We start from the raw sequence: 24,170 nt of genomic DNA, 5'->3' as shown, positions 1-24,170 counted from the left end.
ACTTTCAGAGGCATTGCTTTGGGATCATTGATTTCAAGTGATAATGGTAATAAGTCTACTGATGAGAGAGGCAGTGTGTCAAACATCAGAAACTTAATGACTTGAAAGGGAAAAAAACCAGCTAAGCTCTTGCTTCCCAGTTGTCCCTCTTAAACAATTACCTCAATGGACTGTGTCCCTGGGTTACTGTAATACAGGTTTGCAGATATCCAGTCCAGTGCCAGACCAATAGGAGCACCAATAACAGCTGCTGGAGCAAACACTGTCCTATTAGCTCCATCTGACCTCACTCTGTGAATTTCACCCTTGGAAAAAAAGATAACAAAAGTAAAAAAATGTCAAGAGCAGAATACACTATTTTACTCCAACTACATGATTACTTACTTATATTACAACCTTTTCTTAGTAAAGTGAAAATCCTAGAATAACAGAATCATCAGGGTTGGAAAAGAACTCTTAAAATCATCAAGTCCAGTCAATAAAAGGTAAGTGTATTTGGATATGCTGAATGCATAAACATGGTAAAATTATTGTAAACCATAATTATCCAGTATAAAGAGGCATTACTGTTCACCAACCAAAACACAATCAATAGAAACAAAATTGCTATATTGTATGTGCATACACACACACACATATATACACCATCATACTACTGTAATATGTATTTCATTATAAAAAGACTTTTTTTAAAGTGTACCTCAAGTTAACCAAATCGAATACACCTGAAATCCAGAAAGGAAAATAGTGTTCTTTCCATGCATAAATATTTAAGAACAAAATTTTTAATAAGCTGTAATAGCAAGAATGAAAGACTAAGATTGTTCTTGATGCATTCTTCATTAAGGGTAACTCCTGAAATAACTTATCACTTGCAGATTCTAAGGTATTAGCTACAGTTTGTGATGCTAAAGCATGATATAAACAAACACTAAACACAGAGACAATGCAGATAAAAGAAGTGGTTGCTATAGCTGCCTTTCTGAGTATTCTTCAGTTTTATGTCAGTTTTACACAATTTCTGCTGAACACCTAAATATTATCATGTAAATCTTTCACAACTACTATTAATGCAGAATTGAAATACGAGCAGTTAACGCAGATTAAGCCTTTTGAAGAAGAAGTCAGCAGGATTAGGGGAGCTGTGAGGGCTGAAATAATTTTCTCTCCCCTCAGTAATTATTTCCTCCCCCCCTGAAGCAGACACGCTGCTCCTGTCCCGGGCAGACCTCACGCCCTGGTGCAGGCTCCCAAGCAAGGTAGCACTGGGATCCATAGCCCTGTTTCTTCACTGGGGCAGCACATGCAGTAGGTCTGTCTTGTTCTGACACTTTGCTGGAATGACACAGAGGCTCTTCCAACTCAGAGGGACAGAACATACAGTGCACCATTAGGGTCTGAACTTTTCATCACTTGAAAACAGAAGCTGTGTAGCACTAGCCCAGTTCAGGAAGAGAGGAGGGTAGAGGCAGACACAGAGCAGGCCCAGGCAGTAAAGAAATGGAGAACAGGTTGCATTTGTCATCCCAGACCAGAGAAAAGGTAGAATGAGCTTTAGAAAAAGTACCCGGTGATCATTTGGTCTATGTGTACCCTTAATTGCTTTGTTACCATCTCAATATACTGTTCAAATATCTCAGAGCAGGACTGAAAATGGTGCTTCAGAAAGGAATTGACATATTAGGTGGCAGAAAACTGAACAAATACTCCAGGTCAAATTCACTGCTGGCTTAAATGGGTAAATTTCTTAGACAGCATTAGAGTGCTGCTTGCTGAATCCTAACAAGTAGTATTTGCGAGTTTAACTTTCCTTGAATCTACAGGAAAAAAATTACAAAATAGAATAGCTTTTAGTACTTCTTTGAGAGTCCAATGGACATTCAATATTTACAACAGCATATACTGCAATAGGCACTTGAAAGACAGTAATTCTCCTGCTTGTTATTGACATTTACAATTAATGACCCATGAAAACATAACTGCTGAAGATAAAAATACTTGGGGAGTGTTTTTCAAGGAGAATACAGACAACTCCAATATTTATCTCTGTTCCTCAAGTTTGCTTCAGACAGAGTGAACAAGCTGATGGATGTTTCACTTGAGCTACAACTACAGCATCCACTCTTGTGTCAATGCTGTCAGTACAATAACAGCTACAAGCTATGCAAGTGCTGACAAATTCTCAGAAAACCCAAGCATACAATGAACAGAGGCCAAACAGGGTGTTAAGGAACAGACCATGTGGTAATGGACAAGAACTACAATTTTTAAAGTAGGCAAATATACTTCTGTGATTAGAAACTAGAGAAATAGCTTTTTTCATAGAGTGAGCCATGACTGGAGTCTCAGCTCTACTTGGGAGCAGCAGCAGCCTAAGATCTGCAGGTCAGGGGTACAGACAGGGGGCACAGGACACAGTCTCATATTTGTCAGGCTGGAGATCAAGACCTAACTAAAATAGAGCACTTATTTGCACTCAGCCTCCAGAGGCACCTGGCACTTCACCTGTCAGCTCTGTTAATGAATGCATCAATGCATAACCTCACACAGAATTTTAAACCTCTTTTAAATGTCAGCTGGATCTGCTGGCTGAGATCTGTCAAGAACATTTTTTCTGACAACACACAGGATCAAATAGATTCCTGAGTATTTATCTAGTTCCTTGGGCAAAAGTTTGCTTAAATAGGTCTACTTAAATCATAGAAATCATAGAATTACAGAAAGTTAGGGGTTGGAAGGGACCTCGAAAGATCATCTAGTCCAACCCGCCCTGCCAGAGCAGGGTCACACAGGAATATGTCCAGGTGGGTTTTTGAAGGTCTCCAGAGAAGGAGACTCCACAATCTCCCTGGGCAGTCTGTTCCAGTGCCTGCCACCTTCACACTGAAAAAATTCTTCCTAATATTTATACAGAACCGCACATGCTCCAGTTTATTGCCCCTTGTCCTATTGTTAGTCACCCCTGAGAAAAGCTTGACTCTGTCCTCCTGGCACTCACCCCTTACAGATTGATAAACATTGATGAGGTCACCCCTCATTCTCATCTTCTCCAAGCTGAAGAGACCCAGCTCCCTCAGCCTTTCCCTATAAGGGAGATGTTCCACCCCCTTAATCACGTTGGTCGCTCTATGCTGGACTCTCTCAAGCAGTTCCCAGTCCCTCTGGAATTAAGGAGCCCAGAACTGGACACAATATTCCAGATGTGGCCTCACCAGGGCAGAGTAGAGGAGGAGGAGAACCTCTCTCAACCTACTAACCACCTCCCTTCTAATGCACCCCAGGATGCCATTGGCCTTCTTGAACCCAAGGGCACATTGTTGGCTCATGGTCATCCTATGCCAGTGCTTTCCCATATTTCTTGTTCATGTCTCTGTCTGTGCCAGAAACAGCATTAATAAAATATTTCTGCTGACAGAAATTAAAATTAATTTATGAAAGAGATTAAGCTTTTTAACCTTATCCTAAGGGGAAAAAACAAAACAAAACAAAAATTAAAAAAAAAACACGAAACAAACAAACACCAAAAAACCCACACAAAATAAACCCCAAACCTCCCCCAAACAATCTTTCTTTTCAATTATATTTATGAATTTTCTTACCTATGTTGCTAATATACTTAGTCAGAAATACTATTTTAAAATAAAAATTCTTATTTTAGTGCACATTTTGAGCACAAATACTAACTTACTGGATTTTCAACCCAATATATCATCTGTTCGGAGTCATCAAAGTCAACATCAACACCATTTTCAACTCCTGCTATTGGAACCATAGCATCATTCGTCTTCTCCTCAGGGTTCAGAGATATTCCATAAATTATATTGTCTCTTACAGCAACAAGGAAAGGGTGCTCAACTGTGGAAACATATGATTTGGAGTTGTTCATGATAAAGAACATTATATTGTGACACGCTTCCCCTCTCCCACCCAAAATGTCCTTGATTCTGAGAATTGGTGAATGTTTTCAATGACATTTTGCAACCACTTACCTATAGGTTTGCTCCCTCAAGAGAAGTGAGGTTATCAGTTATTGTAATTGCTATAACATTTGAAATTTCAGCACTGTGCAAAATCACAATGCAAGCGCAACCAAATTCCGAGGAGGAAGTAAACCTCCTCAGGTAGGATGAGTCCTGGCAGGCCAAGAGAAGAAGTACATTCAGACAGTTGCTCTGAGCAGCTTTTTCAAACCTCTGAGAATGGGAACCAGCAGGACAAAGCTCTGAGGGCTCTCCCAGACACACCTGAGATGGATTCTAATGCAGGATTCTGAGCAGGACTCACAGCAATGTACAATGTCACAGCAGCAATTGCTGATCTTTGTTATGAAGCTTAACTGCAGTAACATGTTTTCTTTTATTTATTTCTACAGGTGTAGACATACACCCTTATAGGATATTTATTTTTAGGTAAACATCTATGCTTTTGCTTAAATCTTATTAACAAAGGGCATCCTCCTCAGGGGATCTGAGAAAAACCATCGGAGAGCTGTGACTCAGCAGCTTCGTTTCTCATCAGCTCAGGAGCAGTCAAACAGCATCTCCTGACCAACAATCCCATTCCCTGTGGCTTTTGGAGAACAAAATCTGGCCTCTTCTCTGCATAGGCACAAACCATCACTTGACAGGGAACTGGGCTGCTGCTGCACAGAACAAGGCAGTAGCCCACTTCTCCTTTTGTAACATATCAAAGACCTTTTTTTTTTTGTTTGTTTGATTCTTGTTTTTTTCACTGGATATATATTTATATATATTTATGTAAACTTTGCAGTGACAATTTTGCCATGAAAAATCACAGATCACACCATCATCGCACATCTCAAAAAATTCCCCATAATTTTCTGGTAGCTGGAACTAATTGTCAAATTTGACATAACATAGATATAATTTGTCTCAGTTCAAAAATCCTATTTTGGCAAATAATCCCCTGAGGACATGCAGCTTGCTCTGACTGGGAAATTCTTGAATTTCTTCCAAGTCCATATTAACACAAGATTTTAACATACACAAATTCCTTATTTTGTTTCCAAGCCAGCCTGCTATATTACCATTTTTAATATCAACCTGACAGGTAGTTTAAAGACAGGCTAAAAACGGTTATGAGAAAAAGGGAGAGCACCTCTCCTGATTAGAGGAAACCAAAAGATCTTGATTTACTTCTTTTGCAAAGTAAAGGCTATGAAAGAATGTTTAATCAAAATATATACAACACAACATGTAGCAGAGGTCAAGGGGAACTACTGTTGCTATTTATCCCAAAGGACAAAAATTGCATAAGAAATGGACATAAACTGGGGAACAGAAAATCAGGTTTCTAAATAACAAAATTGTGAGGTTCAGTGAACAGTGGGGGCAAGAAACCAAAGCAACCTACACTGGAACTTGACTGGTGAGAGGGCACACATGGTGTGGTAGTCACAGACATGGAGGAAACTTTCTTGGACAGCCAAGAAAGTCCTCTTTAGTCCTCTATCCTGACGTTTTTACAATTGCAACTCTTAAAAACAGGCTTCCAGGCTGAATATTTATAACCAAGACAATATTCGGACAGAGTATGATTTAATTTTTTACTGATAAAAAGCTCCTTCCAGTTGTATTCCAACACCAAAACACTCAATGTGTTGAGAAATTTTAAAATGTGGCTTCTGTGAAGTCCTTAAAAGAAAATTTATTTCATCCTTTTTCCCCAAATAACGTATTTGAATCTTTGAATTCTTTCCAGAATTCATGTGCAAAACCTTTAGGCCAAGTGCATTCCATGCTTCTGAAATGAAGTCTGTCTGGAACGGCCCCAAACTTTGCTTTCACAAGCAGCAGACCACAGATCTGATGTATGCTTTTTGCCTGACAGAGATTTGACAGTGTTGGGTCTTTTTCCTCATCTCTCATTATTACTGCCCTACCTCTCATGCAGTTCCTGTTATCAGGGGAAAGCATCCATCCTGAGGGACAAGCACAGGAAAAAAACAGTGGTCCTGATGAAGAAAGCAAGCAGAGGTGACTACAAGGGGACGATGCACAAGAATTGATACCTGAAAAGAAAAAAAGAAAGCATTAGCAACTGCAACAATGCGAGCAAATAGGAAGAATATTTCATGTAATTTCTATTAGTAGTAGCCCAGTGCTATATCAGTTTTGCTGTTTCCTTAAAGAACCACAGGCAATTCAATATACTCATAACTGGATCTAATTTTTCATGTAAAACCAGTAGTTATTACCACAGTAGTCTTCTCAATCTTTGTGCATCATAAAAAAAATCTCTCAAACTCTTTTTCAATCTTTTCTTAACTGCACTAGGCAGCCTGCAGGATTTTCAGTCTTTGATCATTATAGTGCTTCTAAATGGGGGATTTAAATTATTTACTGAACCTTCTTAGCAAAAACTGAAGAGAAAATCGTTGCCCACATCTCATTCATAGGTAGTGGGAGTTCAATGCATAATTTCTTGGTTCCCTTTGAAACTGTCAGTCTAAGCTTATGTAAGTAAAAAGGACAGTGAAGGAGGTCTCTACTGCTACTAGTACTATACTAAATACACTAGAATTCAGCCATTTATATCACTTCCACAAACTTGTTGCTAAAGAGGGTTTTTCAGGATGAAACATATTTGTAAGAAAATAAAAATCAGATTTTGAGTATATCTTTAGCAATTGCAGCAGGTTTTATTCTCTTCTATGAAGTTTGGAAGTTCAGCAAATTAAACAGTTGTTCCTAAAAAAAAACCAATAAAGAACCCAAAAAAACCAACATGACAATAAGACAGCAGCATCAACCCAGTACTTCAGCTGTAAGAAAATTATGAATCTCATCAGTATAGCAAATCTAAACTCCAGTTGTGTGAGACCAAATGATTTACAAAAAAAGGCTGGATGACAGTTTTAATATTACATTTGGAATTTCAGTCAGTAAATAATTATTTCTTTATTTATAAACATTAGCATGTCTTGCTATTTTGCAAGTGCTTTATTTCCTTCTGTCTCTAGCCACATAATGTACAATAGGACAAATCTAAATGAAAAATCATAAAATCTACTAATTTAATACAATGAACTAAAATAATTTTCTCCATCACTGGCAGTTTTTTAAACCTTGGGTCATAAAATAAAACCTCTTACAACAAAACTATGATGCATAAATTAATGGTACTCTCTGGTGCCTGAACAATTTGCAGTAAGAGTGCTAAGTAGCTTCAGTTATGAATGTGACTGAGGAAGTTTTCTTCCAAGACAAATACAATGCTGAAATAACTAGGCACCTTACCCAGATGTAAGCATCTGGAAGTCAAGAAAAAAAAAAAACAACAAACAAACAAACAAACAAAAACCAAACCAAAACAAAAAAAAACAAACAAAAAAAAAAACCAAAGCAAAACAAAGCCATAAGCCACTGTAATATTTATTAATCAAAAACAGTTGACACACAAGAAATACTGCAGAAAGAATGACAGACTCCTGAACAAAAAGAAAAAGAAATATTGCTTTTTTATTTATTTAGTCTTTCATCTGTGAAAGATCATCTGCATATGATCTCAGAGGGCATCTTGAATACAATTAAGAGGTTTATTATTATTATTTCATTAAGTAAAATAATGCAAAAGTACTTTCAGAGAAGATTAAGGACAGTAATCTTGTCTGAAGAATTATATTATTATCATACAAAGAACTGAGTCTGCTATGCCACAGAGACAAAATTTAAAATGCTTTCTAAAAATGTTATTTTCTTATAAAAACATTCAAAGCAAAATGGCATATACTACTTCCCTATTATTATTTTCAGCTAGTCATTATGCTTACATGCTGCTTAGGTTACTTTCCCCTGAACACCAGGCTGGGCAGGCTGAAATGACCTTCAGCTGCAAGTCAATATTATGAACTAGTTACTTGTTCTATCCCAGCCCCTTAGCTGACAAGACTGATTCCAGGAGTGCCTGTGGCTTCTTTGTGTAATTGCCATAGCTGTTTTGATGAACTTACTGTTAGGTTGCTTTACAGGATGGACTGCCACAAGTCCCAAAGGCTGGTGAATGTTATAAATCATCACTGTCTGGTTTCCTCCATGCCATTTATTGGCCCGAATGACTCGATTCGTATAGCGGTCACTCCAGTACACAAAATCTTCAAAGACAGTTAGAGCATGTGGATGCTGCAATATCTAAAAAGGAAAGGATATTTAACAATTTCATTTTGGAGATTTGTATATGTAAAGCTTGCAGTGAAGTCACAACTGAGCTGAGCATAACAGGTAAAGACCCAATTGTAGATTTTCAAGGGCTTAACAGAAAACGTGTACTAGATGGCTGAAGAAGGAAATTTCAGAAAACTAGGAGTGGGGCAATCAAGAATGCAACAGCTTCTAAATCACAAGCATCATCTGTCTAGCCAAAAAAATTAAAGCCCTGAATTTCAATTATTGAAACTATATATGTGGTTATTTGTACCAGCTTACGTGTACCAACTGAATATCTTAACTACTCTGATGGTACAGGGACAGTGCTAGAAGCTGCCAGCAGCACTTCATTGGGATGTAGTCTGTAAGAGGAATGGTCTTCATGAAGTGCCCTACACACAGCAAATCCTAGCTGCACACTGCTGTCACAATTCATAGCAGTCATCACTCACAGAAGTTGGCCTGGAAAAGCTCTTCAAGGGTTTTGTACTGCATTTACCTACAGCAAATGCACTAGACAATGGCAGCACTGCCAGATGTCATCTTTAGACTTCATGTATAAAGACAGAAAAAAAAATATTTAAAGCATTAAGTCTATGCTCAGCTCCACATTCTGTTGAAGATCTCCTGAGAGACTGTGAGTAGGATATGCAATTCTCTTTTTCCAGCTGTAGCAAGCAGCTGAAATACTTCATAACCCCGAGAAGTTGTGGATACCCCTCTCTGGAAGTGTTGAAGGCCAGGCTGGATGGAGCTTTGAGCAACCTGTTCTAGTTAGAGGTGTCCCTTCCCATGCAGGGAGGTTGGAACTAGGTGATCTTTAAAGTCCCTTCCAACCCAAACAATGCTGTGAGTCTATGATAACTGCTTCACCCAATTATTTTGAAGAAAAATACATCTAAGTCTATGACAGCGCAAATACCTTTTTAAGTACTATCAGAAAGACATGGGAAAAGAAAAGGTCTTGTATTAATGCCTTACCAGATCACTTGCAACCACCTGCCTTCTGTTATTTCCATTGTAATCACAAAAATCGATGTAATCAAGATAAGCATCAGCAAAATACAGAAGTTTGTTTGGGTAATCAATGGTGAGTCCATTGGGCCAGTAGATTTTATTGTTAACAATCACTGTTCGCATTTTGCCATCCATGCTGGCTTTTTCAATTCGAGGGTTTTGGCCCCAGTCAGTCCAGAACATTACATGAGCACTGAAAATGGAATTTTCTGTTACTAACCTGAAAAACCACTAGCTGCCTATTGAGAAATGTTACACAACAACTCATTAGCCAAGAAACAGAAACAACCTTCTTTAAAAACTTCCTATACAAGGATACTGAAATTATTCCTTTCAGCAATATGTTCATTAAGATATTCCCATAATTTCTATTGTAAAAATTCTTTTAATACATGTATTGCTGTTTTCATTTGTCAATAGTAACAGCATATAGAAGCTACTGTTATCACTGTTTTCCATTGATTCTAATCTGGTTCTCCAGTTGCTAAATAATAATTTGATACGGGTTTGTGCTTTTGCAGGCTTGCACTGATAATGTTAACAATACTATAACTGAAGAGCCCCACGTGGCTGGTAGGAAAGAGAGCTCAACACACTGAAGAACTCAAAAATCAGTAAAAGTTTGAACATGAACAGTTCAAATTATAACGTTTCATTTGCTGTATACTACTTGCTGTCTGAAATGGGAAAGTGCTTTTGTGATAACATTAATACAGTATAGGTGATTATTTTAGACTTGGACTGTGAAGGAACCTGTTCCTTCACAGGTAGGTATACACCATTTTATTATATGTAAAAGTTTGTGGTATACCATCAGTTGACAATGATATGTCAGAATTTTGTATTAACAGTCCTTAACTAGGAAGCAAGTGTAGGAAAATCTGTTTTACAAGGAAAAATATCTTGTTTCAGGGAAACAGAGCAACAGATTACAAATAATTACTATATTACACTAAATGTTAATTCAGCAAACACACTGTTTTAAAATAATCATCTCAAGTTTTCTCCTCCACTTGTCATTTACAATTACAATACAATTTGGGCATATCTCAAATTGGAATATTATTACATCATAAAATATGCATCTTTTCAAAACAAAGCATAAAAAAAGTCTTACTCAATTCTGGGATCCAACACTAGGCCCCTTGGGTTTGTTATATTTTCAGTTATCAGCACAGTCCTGTGGCTCCCATCCATTTTAGAGACTTCAATCGTTTCCAGAACAAAGTCTGTCCAGTAAAGATTGCGACCTACCCAATCTACTGCTATACTTTCAGTCACAGTGACACCACTGTCAAACACCTGTTTAGTAAAAACAATAAAAATAAGGAGAGAGAACAAAATAATTGATTTGAAATTTTTACCATTTCTATATATATGTAAAATTGGGAAGCAAATCTCCAACATTTTCTAGGTCTTCCCTCTTCCCCTTTTTTATATTGAGATACAGTGGCTTCATTTTATCTCCACAACAGAACAAGAATAATTCAGAAAAACTTACTATTTTTCGGTCAGTCCCATTTTGATAAGCACTCCAAATTTTATCCTGTGTTGTATCAGACCAAAAGATACGATCTGTGGTTGTGTCAAAATCAACAGCCACAATGTTATTCCCATCCCTAACCAGAGAATAAATACTGTGTGACTGAGAGGTGATGTTGTCCACAACGATTTGGTTACGACTTGCCACCAGCAAAAGAAGATTCACAGACTCTGTCAAAGGAAAATAAATTAAAATAAACAAATAACCTATTCAACAGTAATTCTGTAAGAAAAAGAAACACTGAGTAACTTGACATGGCTTTATAGGATGACAGCCATTCTATCTAGATATACATTTTGAAAGGACAAATTCAAATCAATTTTCAGGCCATTATTTTATCATACCCAGTCTGTTCATCCCAACTTTTGGATCTACCTTGGCTTTCTTCCACTCTTTCTCCATCATTTATTCTTACTACTAGACCTCCCTTCCAGTTTCATATCAGGACTTTGGGTTCTCTTTGCCATGGCAAAGGCACTAGATAAGCCATATAAAAGGCTGGGATTTAAACACTGTGAGTACTGAACTTTATGAAGAGCAAAGGGCTTACAGGTTCCTGGCACTGCTTTTCTCCACAATACTATTTTTTCCTATTTCAGGGTTGAAAATTACAGTGTTAAGTTAAACACGTAATTTCAAGAAAATAATAGTTTCCAATTAAACTCTTTGATGATAGTTCTAATATTCAAGGTCATCTGCCATGAACAACTTTAGATAGCTGTTTACTTGAGCTCTCTTAAAAGAGAACAATATGAAAATGGCAAATTTGGACATTTTCCAGACACTCTTGCCATTCCTAAGGTTGACATCAATGCTCCTCACCTGCTGCTTTACAGGTTTGCCCATTGGTTTCTAGAATGTATCCTTCATCACAGTAACACCTGAAAGACCCTCTCTCATTGTAACAATGCTGACTGCAAAAGCCTGGAGGGTCACATTCATTAATATCTTCACAGGTCTTGGAGTCATTTGCAAGCTGGTATCCAACAGGACAAGTACACTGAGCTCCAAAGGGTCCTTGAATACACTCATGGGTGCAGCCAGCATTATTGTCAGAACAGCTCTCCTGATCTGAAATGGGGTTCGGGAAGGAAATTAGCAAATAATTAGCAAAAGCTTCTAATGCTAAATTTAATAGTTTGCAATTGCATTACAAGCTTAAGACTGCTGCTAAATATGAGTGCACAGCCACCAGTTATGTGATGTGAGACTGGTCTGAGGCCCATATGCAAAATATAACACACACAATGCACATAAAGGCAGACAACTTAGTATGTACCACTGAATCTCATTAAATGAACACTAAACAGAAGACTGTTGAAGAATTTATAATAATTTTCAAATTAATAATTTTCAAAACTAGCTGTAAATACACAAAATTTTACTCTAGCACTCCAAATCTAAGATTATATTAATAAACAATAATTCAGAATTATTTATAATCATACCTGGCTGGGGTTCATCTGAGCATGTGCATTGATTAAAGAGAAGGAGGAAGAAGGAAGGAAAGAAATAAAAAGGTTATGCTTAAATCAAGTAATAATCAACATAAATACAAATTCTAACTATGTGTGAGCTTTTAGATTTTTTTCATGATTTTTGAAGTTAGAAATTTAAAAGAGGCTATTAAGAACAGAATCACAGTTCATCTGAACTTAAAGCATCTCATGCTTTAGTGAATGTGTTCAGGAACACAAAGCTTATTCCCATATTGATTTATAAAAACACTGAAGTCAGGGGAAATTGCATTTGAATTCAGAGCACAAGACTGGACATGGTTAATGAATTCATCAGTCATCATTATCAAGTTCCTCTTAGTAATCTGAGCTCCAATTTCAGTGTGCTTACAATTTCTGCTAGAAGCACTGCCATGCTAAATACAGCAAGCTGAATATTCTGCTTCTTTCTGAAGCCATAGCCCTTAGTAGGCCACAGTAGATGCTTAAACAGTAACTTACTGCACAATGGGGATTCATCAGCTCCGTTAGGACAGTCGGCAGAATTATCACATACTTTGCTCAAATTCACACAGATACTGTGACCTGGACACTGCCACTGCCAGCTGGGGCAGCGGAAGGGCTGAGTTGGGCAATCTCTCTCATCACTCATATCCCTGCAGTCATTATCACCATCACAGATCCAGGCTCGATAGACACAGTTGCCATTATCACAGCGGAAAAGGGATGGAGGACAGGTCCTGGCAGGACATCTATGGTGTTCATCTGAGCCATCTGCACAGTCGGGATGGCCGTCACATTCCCAGTTAGAAGGGATACAGTTGCCATCTGACTGACATTGGAATTCATTCTGGTGGCACATCCCTGGTGGCCTTGTGGCTAAAACAGTGACATTCAATAGTACAGAAGATGTTTTAGTTTTAAACAGAGAAACAAAATTGCTATGTGCAGATCATCTCTCATATACGTAGTTAAAATACTATGAAGAACTATTAAGTGCAGCTTTTGGATCAGGCCATAGACTCAGTCACCACATTTCAGAATCTGTACACATTTCAGACAATGTACACAACATTTCAGGATCTGAAGAATTTAACTCCCACTTTATTATTTAGTGAACAAGTCAATTCAACTACTGTTCTATTTTAAGCAAGCATATATTGATATCTACATATAATGATATCTGTGTACATGCCCAAAGCAATACATAATTAGTTGCTGAAATGACTTTTTGCCGTCCTGCATTGCAACATTTAACTAACATAAATGAAAAAAAAATTAGTCAAGGAAAAGTTTCAATTTAATGCTTATGAATAGGATACAAGATTTACAGTTTTCTAGGTGAACAGACTTCTTAATTTTATTTTTAAACCTTGAGACTGAGGGTGCTAGGTAGAGAAAAACATTAGAGCCAAAAGGAATGCAAGCTCAACTCCTAGCCAGAAACATCTACTGATGACCTGGAACCTACAGTGTTTGAAATTTTTGCTCAGAAATATTATTTATTAACAAGTTTTCCTAAAAAGAATTTTTAGGTTTTACAAACAGTAGTGCCAATTATTGCACACAGCAGACAAAGGACATTTTCAGAAGCATTATCCAATAAATTAAGCCATTCTTTGAGCATCTATATACTTACGGCAATCAGTCTCATCTGAGTGATCATTACAGTCAAAAACACCATCACACTGGTAGTAAGTGTTGATACACTGGTCTCCACTTAGGCATTTAAACTCTGTGGCACTGCAGTTATATACTACAACAAAAAAATATTGATGTTATTTATGTATTTTAGAGAGTTAGACTGTACCCAATTTTTCTACAGGTGCCCAGGTCAGACATGATATCAGCAGTGCCCTTGGAATCTACAGAAAACAAAGGAAACAGATTTCAGCCATCTTCAACCATGCTACAGATCAAAGGGCTTACTAAAATGCTAAAACAAGCATCACAAACACGGTTAATTTATGGACAGTTTTATTATGGATTCTGTAGTCTTGCAGCTGGTAATAAGAGGCCACCAAAGACTCTTCAGGAAGCAAAAGTGAGGTAACAATAAAGGGACATTCTACAAAATTACACTTACTACAGTCACGCTCATCAGCACCATCTATACAGTCTTTGTCTCCATCACAGACATAGAATGGGTCAATGCAGCGATGGTCTGGACACTGAAATTGCCTGGGTTCACAAGTACCTGTGAAAGCTGTTAAGAATTAAAAAAAACATAGATGAGTTTGTTTTCTCTCTGCTGGAATCAGCAGAATACTGAGACAGCAGAAAGACACTATCACTAACTTGCAGCAGCTAGTAATCATATAAATTACAGGCACTATTATAATAACATCATTTATTTATATGTAGGCTTGGACTCAGGCAAAATAAATAGAAGATTCCACTCCATGGTAAATAATACTAAAGAAAGGATATGGAAAAAAATACTGTCTTACTTAAATGCATGAGTTTCAATAAGGCCAAATGTCAGGTCCTACAGTTTGGCCACAACCCTCAGCAGTGCTACAGGCTTGGGGAGGAGTGGCTGGAGAGCTGCCCAGCAGAGAGGGACCTGGGGGTGTTGATCCAGATGAACGTGAGCCAGCAGTGTGCCCAGGTGGCCAAGAAGGCAAACACCATCCTGGCCTGCATCAGGAACAGTGTGACCAGCAGGACCAGGGAACTGATCCTGCCCCTTTGCTCTGCCTCAGTGAGGCTGCACCTCAGGCACTGTGTGCAGTTTGGGCACTGCAGTATACGAAGGACATTGAGGTGCTGGAGAGGGTGCAGAAAAAGGCAAAAAAGGCTGATTAAGCGTCTGGCAAACCAGTCTTATGAGGAGAGTCTGAGGGAACTGGGGCTGTTCAGCTCAGAGAGGAGGAGGCTGAGGGGAGACCTTATTGCTCTCTAGGGGAGGCTGAGGGGAGACCAATTGCTCTCTACCTGAAAGGAGGGTGTAGTGAGACAGCTTTTGGCCTCTTCTCCCTGCTGACCAGTGATAGGACTAGAGGAAATGGGGTAAAGCTCCACCAGGGTAGGTTCAGGTTAGATGTTAGGAAAAACTTCACAGAAAGAGTGCTGAGGCATTGGGACAGGCTGCCCAGGGAGGTCATGGAGGCACCATCCCTGAAGGTGTTCAAAAGACACGTAGAAGAGGTGCTACAGTGAATGGTTTAGTGATTATGGATTGTAGAGTGGACAGTTGGACTCAATGATCTTAGATGTCTTTTACAACCTTGATGATGATTCTATGATTCTACTTATGGTAAAAACTTGCAGATTAAATCTACTGACTATACCATTAGTCATTACTGAGATCACTCCTGAAATAAGGGCTTAGAGTATCTAAACTTCATCAGCTTTTTGCTGTAAATTACAGTGGGTGACATTATGCACCACTGTGACTGTAAATATCACAGTTGCCCCCCCTCCTTTTTTTTTCCCCCAATTATTTTTCTACATTCTACTTGGCTCCAGTAGTTCAAATTAGATGTGTCTTCCATATCTTATGGACTACAAAATATTAGTCTAATTAGTTCTTTCTTCCTAATTTCATTCATCATCCTTACACCAACAGACATCTCTACATAGACATCCGCAGCTGTTTAAAAAGCAACAGATGGTTGTGATACTCACTGCAGTTTTTTTCATCTGAGCCATCACCACAGTCATTATCAGTATCACATATCCACGTCCTAGGAATACATCTGTTATTATCACATGTGAACAGGGTTACAGGGCATGAAGTGGGTCCTTGTGTAGGACAATGCAATTCATCACTTCCATCAAAACAGTCGCTGTGTTTATCACAACGCCAGTGACCTGGAATACACTGTCCACTTGCACAGGTAAAAGCTGATGAAGCACAAGTATTGTCTAAGTAAAACAAAACAAAACCATTAAAAATAAACATATAAGCAAACACCAGGACACTTATAAAGATCTCCAAAACTTGGCTTCCCTGCCAGAGTAATCAATACATTCAGTAAACCTACATAATATGCATCAAATTCTAGTATAAACATTGCTTAAAATTAAAAAATGTCTGTCATGCCAACATGCTGCAGAAGCTAACAGAATAGTTACAAGCTTTCTTAAAATGCAAGAATCAATAAAAAACTAATATTGCTAAGCACTTCACAACTATCTAAAGGACAAGGAAAATAACTTCTTCAAGCAGCCATTTGCTTCATACTTTCCTTTTCCCCAGAAGACATTCCAGTTACTGCAAAATAACCCTCTAATAAGGTCATAGCAGTTAGTCCTATGCCTTAAGAAGCACATTTCATTAGCATGTTCTATTTACTTGTTTGTCATTTAAAACAAAAGAATTATCTCTGAAGCACCAAATATGTCATAAAAGCCAAGAACTATTCAACATCTTATGAGTTATAATTATACCACCGCTCTCTCAGTATACTTGATCAAAAATATATTTTTGTGAGACGTTTTACAGCAAAACCAGGAAATGAACCAACATTCTTAGTCCACTTCACTGTAAAAATCAAGTCATAACAAAGAGTTCAGTACCCAAATATAACAAAACCCATTAAATTTCTATTCAGATTTTAAATAAAAGATGTTGCTCTAACCTTAGAGAAACATTTGACAAGGCACATGAATTTTACTTTTCTTATGGTGATATTTTTAAAATGCCTTCATTTTAAGATTTTTTGTCACCCCCCATGCATCAAAATAAAATGAGCAAGTGATATCCAGCACCATTCAAAATTAATAAAAAACTAAGACAACCTTTTTGTTTAGAAGATACATTTTTGTTACTCTATAATCTGAATTTTGAGAACTATTGCAACATTAAGGTTTGAATTGATTCATTAGGTGGCCAGTCTTGAGTCCCTTATTCCCACGACCTATGTGAATAATTTCCAAGGTAACAAATATCCCAGGTAGATTTCAGATTTTACCTACAGATGCAACCCTAAAACATTGCAGTTTATTCCAACTAAATCAGAATGGCCCATCAAACTTTCTGAACTGCAAACAAATACTGACTGTAAATTACAGTGATTACTTACTTAAAGAACCACAGTTTTGCTCATCACTGTTATCATGGCAATCATCAACACCATCACACTGATAATACCGAGGCACACATCTTCCATTACCACAGGAAAATGAGTAGGAGCCACACTGCAAAGTGGGTGGTTCATTGGATGGATCTTCAACACACGTCAGCTGATTTGAAGCCAGCCTCATGCCATAAGGACAACCACAAACTCTCTGAAAATTTGGTACTGGGAAGCAGAAATGGCTGCAGTCTCCATTGGGGTTTGTTCCTCTGTTACAGTAGTTAGAGCCTTAAAAAGTGGTAGAGAAGTTCACTATATACAGTCCTGGTAACAGATGGGAACTACTACAAGTGCATAGTCACTCTGAAGAACAAGCATACTACCACAAATGCAGACCTTTTTCTGAGCAGTGCTGGGAGACCTGATCAAATTTTTGGACACCAAGTAGGTCATGAGACTTAGCACACAGATGAAGTGTTTGATAAGTGCACTGGGTGTTCTACTAATGAAATACAATACCAAATTCTTGCTTTGCTTTAGATCACACAATTCATCAGTGAAAAGAATAAAAAATAGAGACAGATGCACGGTGCATATAAGAATAGTAATTTGATTAAAGTTTAACAATTCCTCAGAATAAACAATTCAATTTAACTAAAACCTCTACTGGAAAGAGATAAATACAAAGTTGTAATTGGTGATACAACTACACAAAATACAATGGAATCATAGTTTCATTTTACAAGATTGTGAAATAGATTAATGAAAGTGGTGGAGAAAAACTTCATACAGTCACAAAACCATGAAATATACAAGGTGTGACTGCAAGTGCCTGTGCTGCTGTCCCAGGAGGTCAGTTAGGATTCAGTAAAGCCATTTCTGAAATTGAGAGTGGAAATATGAGTGGCCTCATATTTTGTCTCTTATTCCCTATTTCATGCCTTTCATCTGTACAACAAAAGAGCTCACCTATTTGGGAATGAGCATCATATGCTTTAACATGCATAATGTTACTAATGCCCCTCCTGATAACAGTCATTTCTCCTCCATCAGACTTCCTCACTCGAACTATTCCACCAAGTCTCCAATCAGTGAAATAGGCATAACCTGTTTTGAAAGACATTTAACACAGCAATTACAGGGCAACATGACATAGAAGATCAAATATTATGAGAAAAAAATGCAAGGCTTTTTATGTAAATTTAACATTTTTTCATAACTGTTTCATGAAAAAAAGAAACCAAACAAAACCAAAACCCAACAAAAAGCAACAAAACAAAACATAAAAGGGCTTTTGTCACTAAGGCAGTCCAAGTGAGTCCTTCAGTCACAGGCAGACATAACAAGACCTCTCATATTTCCCTAAAATTGAAATATAGCAGACTCAACTGATAGTTCGAATTGCAAGGCAATTTTAGAAGCCATTCATTTAGACAACTTCCCAGAAAAATTTGGTTTATTTTTGAAGATGTTTTTACACAAAATCAGATGCTGACATCTTTCTTCACACACAACATTAAGCCACTGATCAACTCTACATACAATTAATTAAATCCTGAAACTGCTGATCATCTCTTGAGAATGAACAGCCCACCTTGGAAGCTATACTTAGTGTAGTGTATCTGCCTTGTTGTGCTAAGAGTCACCTGATCTGCCTCAAATAATTTACACACAAATATAGATAAAACGAGTCCTAAAAGCGATCAAGAAATACAAATAATTATTTTAAATGGACATTTTCAACAGTGCTTTTTATACGAAAAGTAGTATTTCAAAGGCTGTGTTATTGTATCTCAGAAACTCACAGATCATCATATGAAAAATCCAAAACTTGTATGATAATAAATATTATCTAAAACAATAAAAATATTATCTAAATATGTAATATTTCTATATTATAAAAATAATATGTTATAATTTAAATAATTATGTGATATAATAAAAATCAGTGCCAGACTTACCTCCAAAAATAGTAAGGCCAAATGGGTGAGTCATCTGAGTAATGCGCTCAAGAGTCCGTCGGTCCAGCCCATCAAAGGTGCTGTGCTCAATTTTATCAAAAAAGGCATCCACCCAGTACAGCCTTAGAGAACTAGAAATAATGAAAATGGCATATCTCTTCAAATGACATTACATGCATTAGGAAGCACTTACATTTCTCAAATAATATTTTAAACCTGACACGAAGCTACTGGGATGTGAGCAGAGGGGTTCTGAGAAAATCTTAATTTTACAGGGTTTTCAACAAATTGAAAAATAAGGTCTTTAATATGAAAATGCCAGTCCACACAATCTGACACAGTTCCTTTATTTTGAATCCCTAACAGTTTTAAGGAAGAAACCCATTTGCTCAAAAAGCATTCTCCTTGTTGTCCTTACCTCCAATCAATGGCTAAGCCATTCGGCCAACCTAGTGTTGTATTCACAATTGGCAAGGCATGGGATCCATCACTCCAGGCCTTCATGATTTTAGCAGGACGGAACCAATCTGTCCAGAATATATACCTGAAAGGACACGTCAGAAGACACATAAACCCAATTATATGACATAATTAAATCAAGCAAGTGCTTAGACACCATTAACATTCTTTTTACCACATCTTCACATACCCTAGATATTAAAATTTTATGTTGACCCTCTCCTCAATTGGTAGTAGTGCTAGCAACCATAATTTACCCTTTGTACAAGAACTTGCAAAATTTTCAGAAGTGGTTTGTTCCTTTTGAAATAAAATATCCACAACTTTGTTAAAATTGTTAAGGATTCCACTTAAGTACTTACAGGGAGCAAGTATCAAGCAAAAGTTTTTCTTAGTTACAAGTAAGCGTGATTACAAAGAATTTTCTCCTGATCCTTTTGATGCACGCTGACAGACAAGAGTTGAAGCTACTGTTTAATAATATTACAAAGCAGTGAAGAAAAAAGGTTGGGATACCCAAGGATCCAAGTACAACACTCATAAACAAAACAGTATATCTGGTTAGTAAGCATGAAAATTCAGTATCCAAGAATTAAGAAATTCGGTAATACAGTGCTAGAAAGCTGAACTACAGTGTGGAAGAAACACTGTTTTGGCATGGCCAAATAACACACAGTACTGAATTTGAAGTTAAGCATTTCCATCAAAGAAAAGCAGGGCTTCATTTGAGGTACACAGAACTGTGTATGTTAATGTCTGTAACAAATACACTATTATCTGCTCTGCTTAAGTAAACAAGTTCAGATAGAAAAAAATAATGGAGGCAAAGCTAGCATTTTGGGAAATGAAAGTTTATTAAAAATAATTTAGAAAACTTCCAACTATGAGAAATAGCTTTCTAGTCTTGCTGATAAAAAGAAAGTTTTATTGGCTGTTTATCAACATGCAGAAGTAAAAGAAGAAAAAAATGGTGATTTTGAAAGATAGTTCTTTTGAGGGTTTCTTTTAGGTGGAATCTGTAACACCTTGCCCTTTTCTCTGGCTAGGCTAGAACTAAACAAAATAAAGACACGAGAACTTAAAAGAGATGGTATTTTGGAGAAGAACACAAGTCCAAACAGAAATCCAGAACAAGATGTAAACCTAACCTCCCTAATTCTACTTCAACCATGAATTTGTTTATATGGTTTCAGGTCACAATCAAAGCTAAACTTACCCAATAACAGGATGAATCACTATTGATCGAGGATTGTTTAAATTTTGAACAATAGCTCTCCTAGATTTATCTACCAGCCTCATCACACTAATGCTCCTATAGCGAGGGTCTGTCCAGTAAAGATTCTTTGAGATCCAGTCAAAGGCCAAATCTTCAACGCTTTCCACTCTATTAGCTGTGAGAATTTCTCTTCCTAAAATTTATAACACACATAATGACTGTAAATGTTTAGAAAAAGAGGAAATAAAATTAATGCAGTATTCTATTCACAAAAGTAGAGATTTCCCTTGGTAAAGATGTTCTCCCTGTGCTATTTAATATATAAAGACCAATAACCAAGGAGAACATGTCCTTAACTCCAGGCAAAGGAGGTATCTGCTCATGAATACAAACCCAAAAGAGGAGGAATAAAGAGTAGCCAAAGACAAGAAAGAAAAATGTCACTAAGTTTACACTGAGAGAGCTCTTACAAATGAAGGCCAGTAAGGTCAGGGCAGTAAGGACATCTTGCTCAACAGTAAAAACTTCTCTACTTTTTGCAGAGCAATGGTCAGCTGCAGCCTACCATTATTCTGACCCAAAGCAACAAGCAAGCTCAGAAGACTACATGCAAATATACTACAACTTAATATATATTTTACCATTACAATAAATTGGAGAGCAACATTCTTTACTCTACCACAAATAGGACTTCGAAAAATTTCACTACCATAATGTTCTCATCCTGTATTACAGAATCATAACAACCTGCTCTCCAGACAGGGAAATTAACAAGAAAAACTCAGTTTCTTACTACTGACAGACATACTAGTCTACATAAACAGACTGGTGATAACAAATACTAGTTGTGGGAAGTGCTGCAAATAACTCATTCCCAAACACATTCAGCAAGTTTGACAGAACAGGAGACACTGATGAACTCAATATGAGTTGATTAAACATTTTTTACGAACGCCTTTCACAGATGCCCAAATTGCACCAGGGTGACACTGAGATTTATCTCTGTCTCTTACAATGTGACTGTTCGTGATTCTTTTTAGAAATATGTATTCTACTCTCTTTACCAAAGTTAGTTGGCAATTCCTAAGAATGAGTCTCACCTGAACCATCAGTTTTCTGTTTACAGATCATGTCTTTACTTGTGTCTGAAAAAAAAATTGTGTCATCCTGAGCAGAGAAGTCAATTCCAACAAAGTATGAAGGGCTTCCTGTTACAGGTATGATCACATCTTCCTGTGTGGAGAGATTGAACGGGATCCCTCGCACTGCCACTTGGGATGAAAACAGCAGGAACTGCTGCACAGCTGCAAAAAAACCAGATCAGACACAGTCATCACTTATTCATAAGGTGAGACAATTGAGCAATAATTAATGGTAAAGACTTATTTTCCTGTTGTTTCCAGACAACACTAATAACGTGGAAATAGAAAAAAGAACAATGAGAAAATAGGAATTTATATATACACATAAAGACCTAAAAACTGAAGATGAAACCCAAAACCCAGCTCAGAATATTAAGTGATGCAGGTAGGTATTCCTCTTGCATTGTTATCTAACACACCCAACTCACCTAGGGGTACAGTAAACATTACCCCTATAGAAGCTGAAGTACATCTTCTCTGCTCCATTATTTACAATCACCTATAAAAAAAACCAGCCTACAGGCTTTGTGGAGCCATCATATAACCAGGCCACATCTGAGCCAGCCAGATAAATGCATGGACAAATAGTAAATCTATAGCATATCTGGCTAAATTTGCCAGTAGATACATATGATAAACTTCCCATTGGTGACAATTCTGCACTCAGATAGGAAGCAGTAGATTCCTGATGGAAAACCACAGCCCCAAAACTGAATCTCTTACTCTTGCTGTATGTGTTCAAAAGGACCTAACCTGCACATTATTGCACAGAAAAGCAAGTTTACTTATTTAAAATAATCCAAAAATCTACATATTAGCAAGCATCCATGATTTATTTCAGGATTAAGAGCTTAATCATACAGCTTCCTCCACATTTAACTCTCTTAAAATGCTTACAAAACGTATAGATTTAAGTTGTTGTGGCTTGAAATAAACATCAGCAGAAATTACTGCTTTTAAAGCTGTCAAAAAGAGTTGTGATGAAAAAACATTAAGTCCTTAGCATACTGAACCCACAAAGCTATTGAAGAGAGCGAAGACATTCTAGAAATAATTCTAGAGCTAATGGAATTGTTTTATTCCCTACAATCACAAGGCATTTCCTTACCAACACAATGTCGTCCGTCTACGTGTAGATCAAAGCCCAGGGTACATCTACAGCGATAACCCAACCCGTCGTTATCTGTTTTGTGGCTGAGAACACAGATCTGTTCACATCCCCCATTATTGCTTCCACAGGGATTTCTTACTGGAAAATAATAGATAGGATTATAATTTCAGCTATTAACCTAGTAGCATCATTATCTTGATTTTTTCAGCATTTTTTTCAACAGCCACAATAAATTGTGTGGACTCTGTGACTCTAGTTTTCTGCATATAGATCTACTTCAGAATTGCATCTCACAGAATTCACTCACACCTTTTCCAACTGCATCCTCATTGCAGTGTTGAGGGGAAAAAAAGTCCCAAACATCAATACTGCTCATAAGCACAAGTTTCTCTTCCAAATACTCATAGATTGAATAACCAAACAGCCCCCAACTCCTATTTTGTTGTATTTGACAGCTCATTAGCTACAGGAGCTGGATGAAACCACTGTATGACTAGAAAGAGTCCAGTTTCACAATACAAATTTATGTGTATAATTCTCATTTCTTTACACCAAAATTACAGTCTCTCATGATTTTCACCAGCTTTTGGTCAAAAAATTCCTAATCTCCTTTAATGATCTACTTACTGTCTTACCATATGGCTGCCTGGCAGCATGGTAAACTGTCACTCCGTAAGGTCTCAGGGAAGACTGGTAGATCACTTGAGGGTTAGATTCTGAAAATTTGTTAGCTTTCACCACTGCCATTTTGGTCCAGTCAGTGAAATAAACATTGTGCTCAAATAAAGTGATTCCATATGGATGAGGAATCAGTGAGCCTCCATGTGCTATGGTTCTCCTGTTATAAAGATAGTTTTAAAATTACTTGTAAAATATTGTCTAGAAAACAATTGTAACAACAGAGGAAAGTTGGCAGGATAGTAATTAATTCACTGGTTTTTGCTCTGACAAAGTACAAATTAAAATATCCAAATGAATGGAAGACATTAAGCTAAACATACAGGGCACGTAAACATAAAACAGAAAAAGGAGTATATATGAATACTCAAAAATGTAGGAAAAGATTCTTAACTAC

General features: G+C 37.2%; 1 protein-coding gene across 3 annotated transcripts in view; it reads right to left on the bottom strand.

The window, feature by feature from the left end:
- The window catches only part of LRP2 (LDL receptor related protein 2), a 121,892-nt gene that overhangs the window by 54,834 nt on the left and 42,888 nt on the right, over positions 1-24,170 (bottom strand). For all 3 annotated transcript variants that reach the window (XM_071747429.1, XM_071747431.1, XM_071747430.1), the window contains exons 14-33: positions 23,731-23,933; positions 23,093-23,233; positions 21,943-22,146; positions 20,843-21,035; positions 19,586-19,711; positions 19,168-19,298; positions 18,176-18,313; positions 17,213-17,494; positions 15,813-16,052; positions 14,269-14,388; positions 13,822-13,938; positions 12,684-13,061; positions 11,548-11,796; positions 10,684-10,895; positions 10,300-10,484; positions 9,147-9,375; positions 7,973-8,150; positions 5,903-6,031; positions 3,689-3,855; positions 162-305 (exon numbers count right to left, since the gene is read on the bottom strand). In XM_071747429.1, coding sequence (XP_071603530.1) covers positions 162-305; positions 3,689-3,855; positions 5,903-6,031; positions 7,973-8,150; positions 9,147-9,375; positions 10,300-10,484; positions 10,684-10,895; positions 11,548-11,796; positions 12,684-13,061; positions 13,822-13,938; positions 14,269-14,388; positions 15,813-16,052; positions 17,213-17,494; positions 18,176-18,313; positions 19,168-19,298; positions 19,586-19,711; positions 20,843-21,035; positions 21,943-22,146; positions 23,093-23,233; positions 23,731-23,933 — 3,766 coding nt within the window. The remainder of the gene's footprint in view (positions 1-161; positions 306-3,688; positions 3,856-5,902; positions 6,032-7,972; positions 8,151-9,146; positions 9,376-10,299; positions 10,485-10,683; positions 10,896-11,547; positions 11,797-12,683; positions 13,062-13,821; positions 13,939-14,268; positions 14,389-15,812; positions 16,053-17,212; positions 17,495-18,175; positions 18,314-19,167; positions 19,299-19,585; positions 19,712-20,842; positions 21,036-21,942; positions 22,147-23,092; positions 23,234-23,730; positions 23,934-24,170) is intronic.

Source organism: Heliangelus exortis, chromosome 6, assembly GCF_036169615.1.
Source record: "Heliangelus exortis chromosome 6, bHelExo1.hap1, whole genome shotgun sequence".
Taxonomy (NCBI): domain Eukaryota; kingdom Metazoa; phylum Chordata; class Aves; order Apodiformes; family Trochilidae; genus Heliangelus; species Heliangelus exortis.
This window is presented reverse-complemented; position numbering and strand designations above follow the sequence as displayed.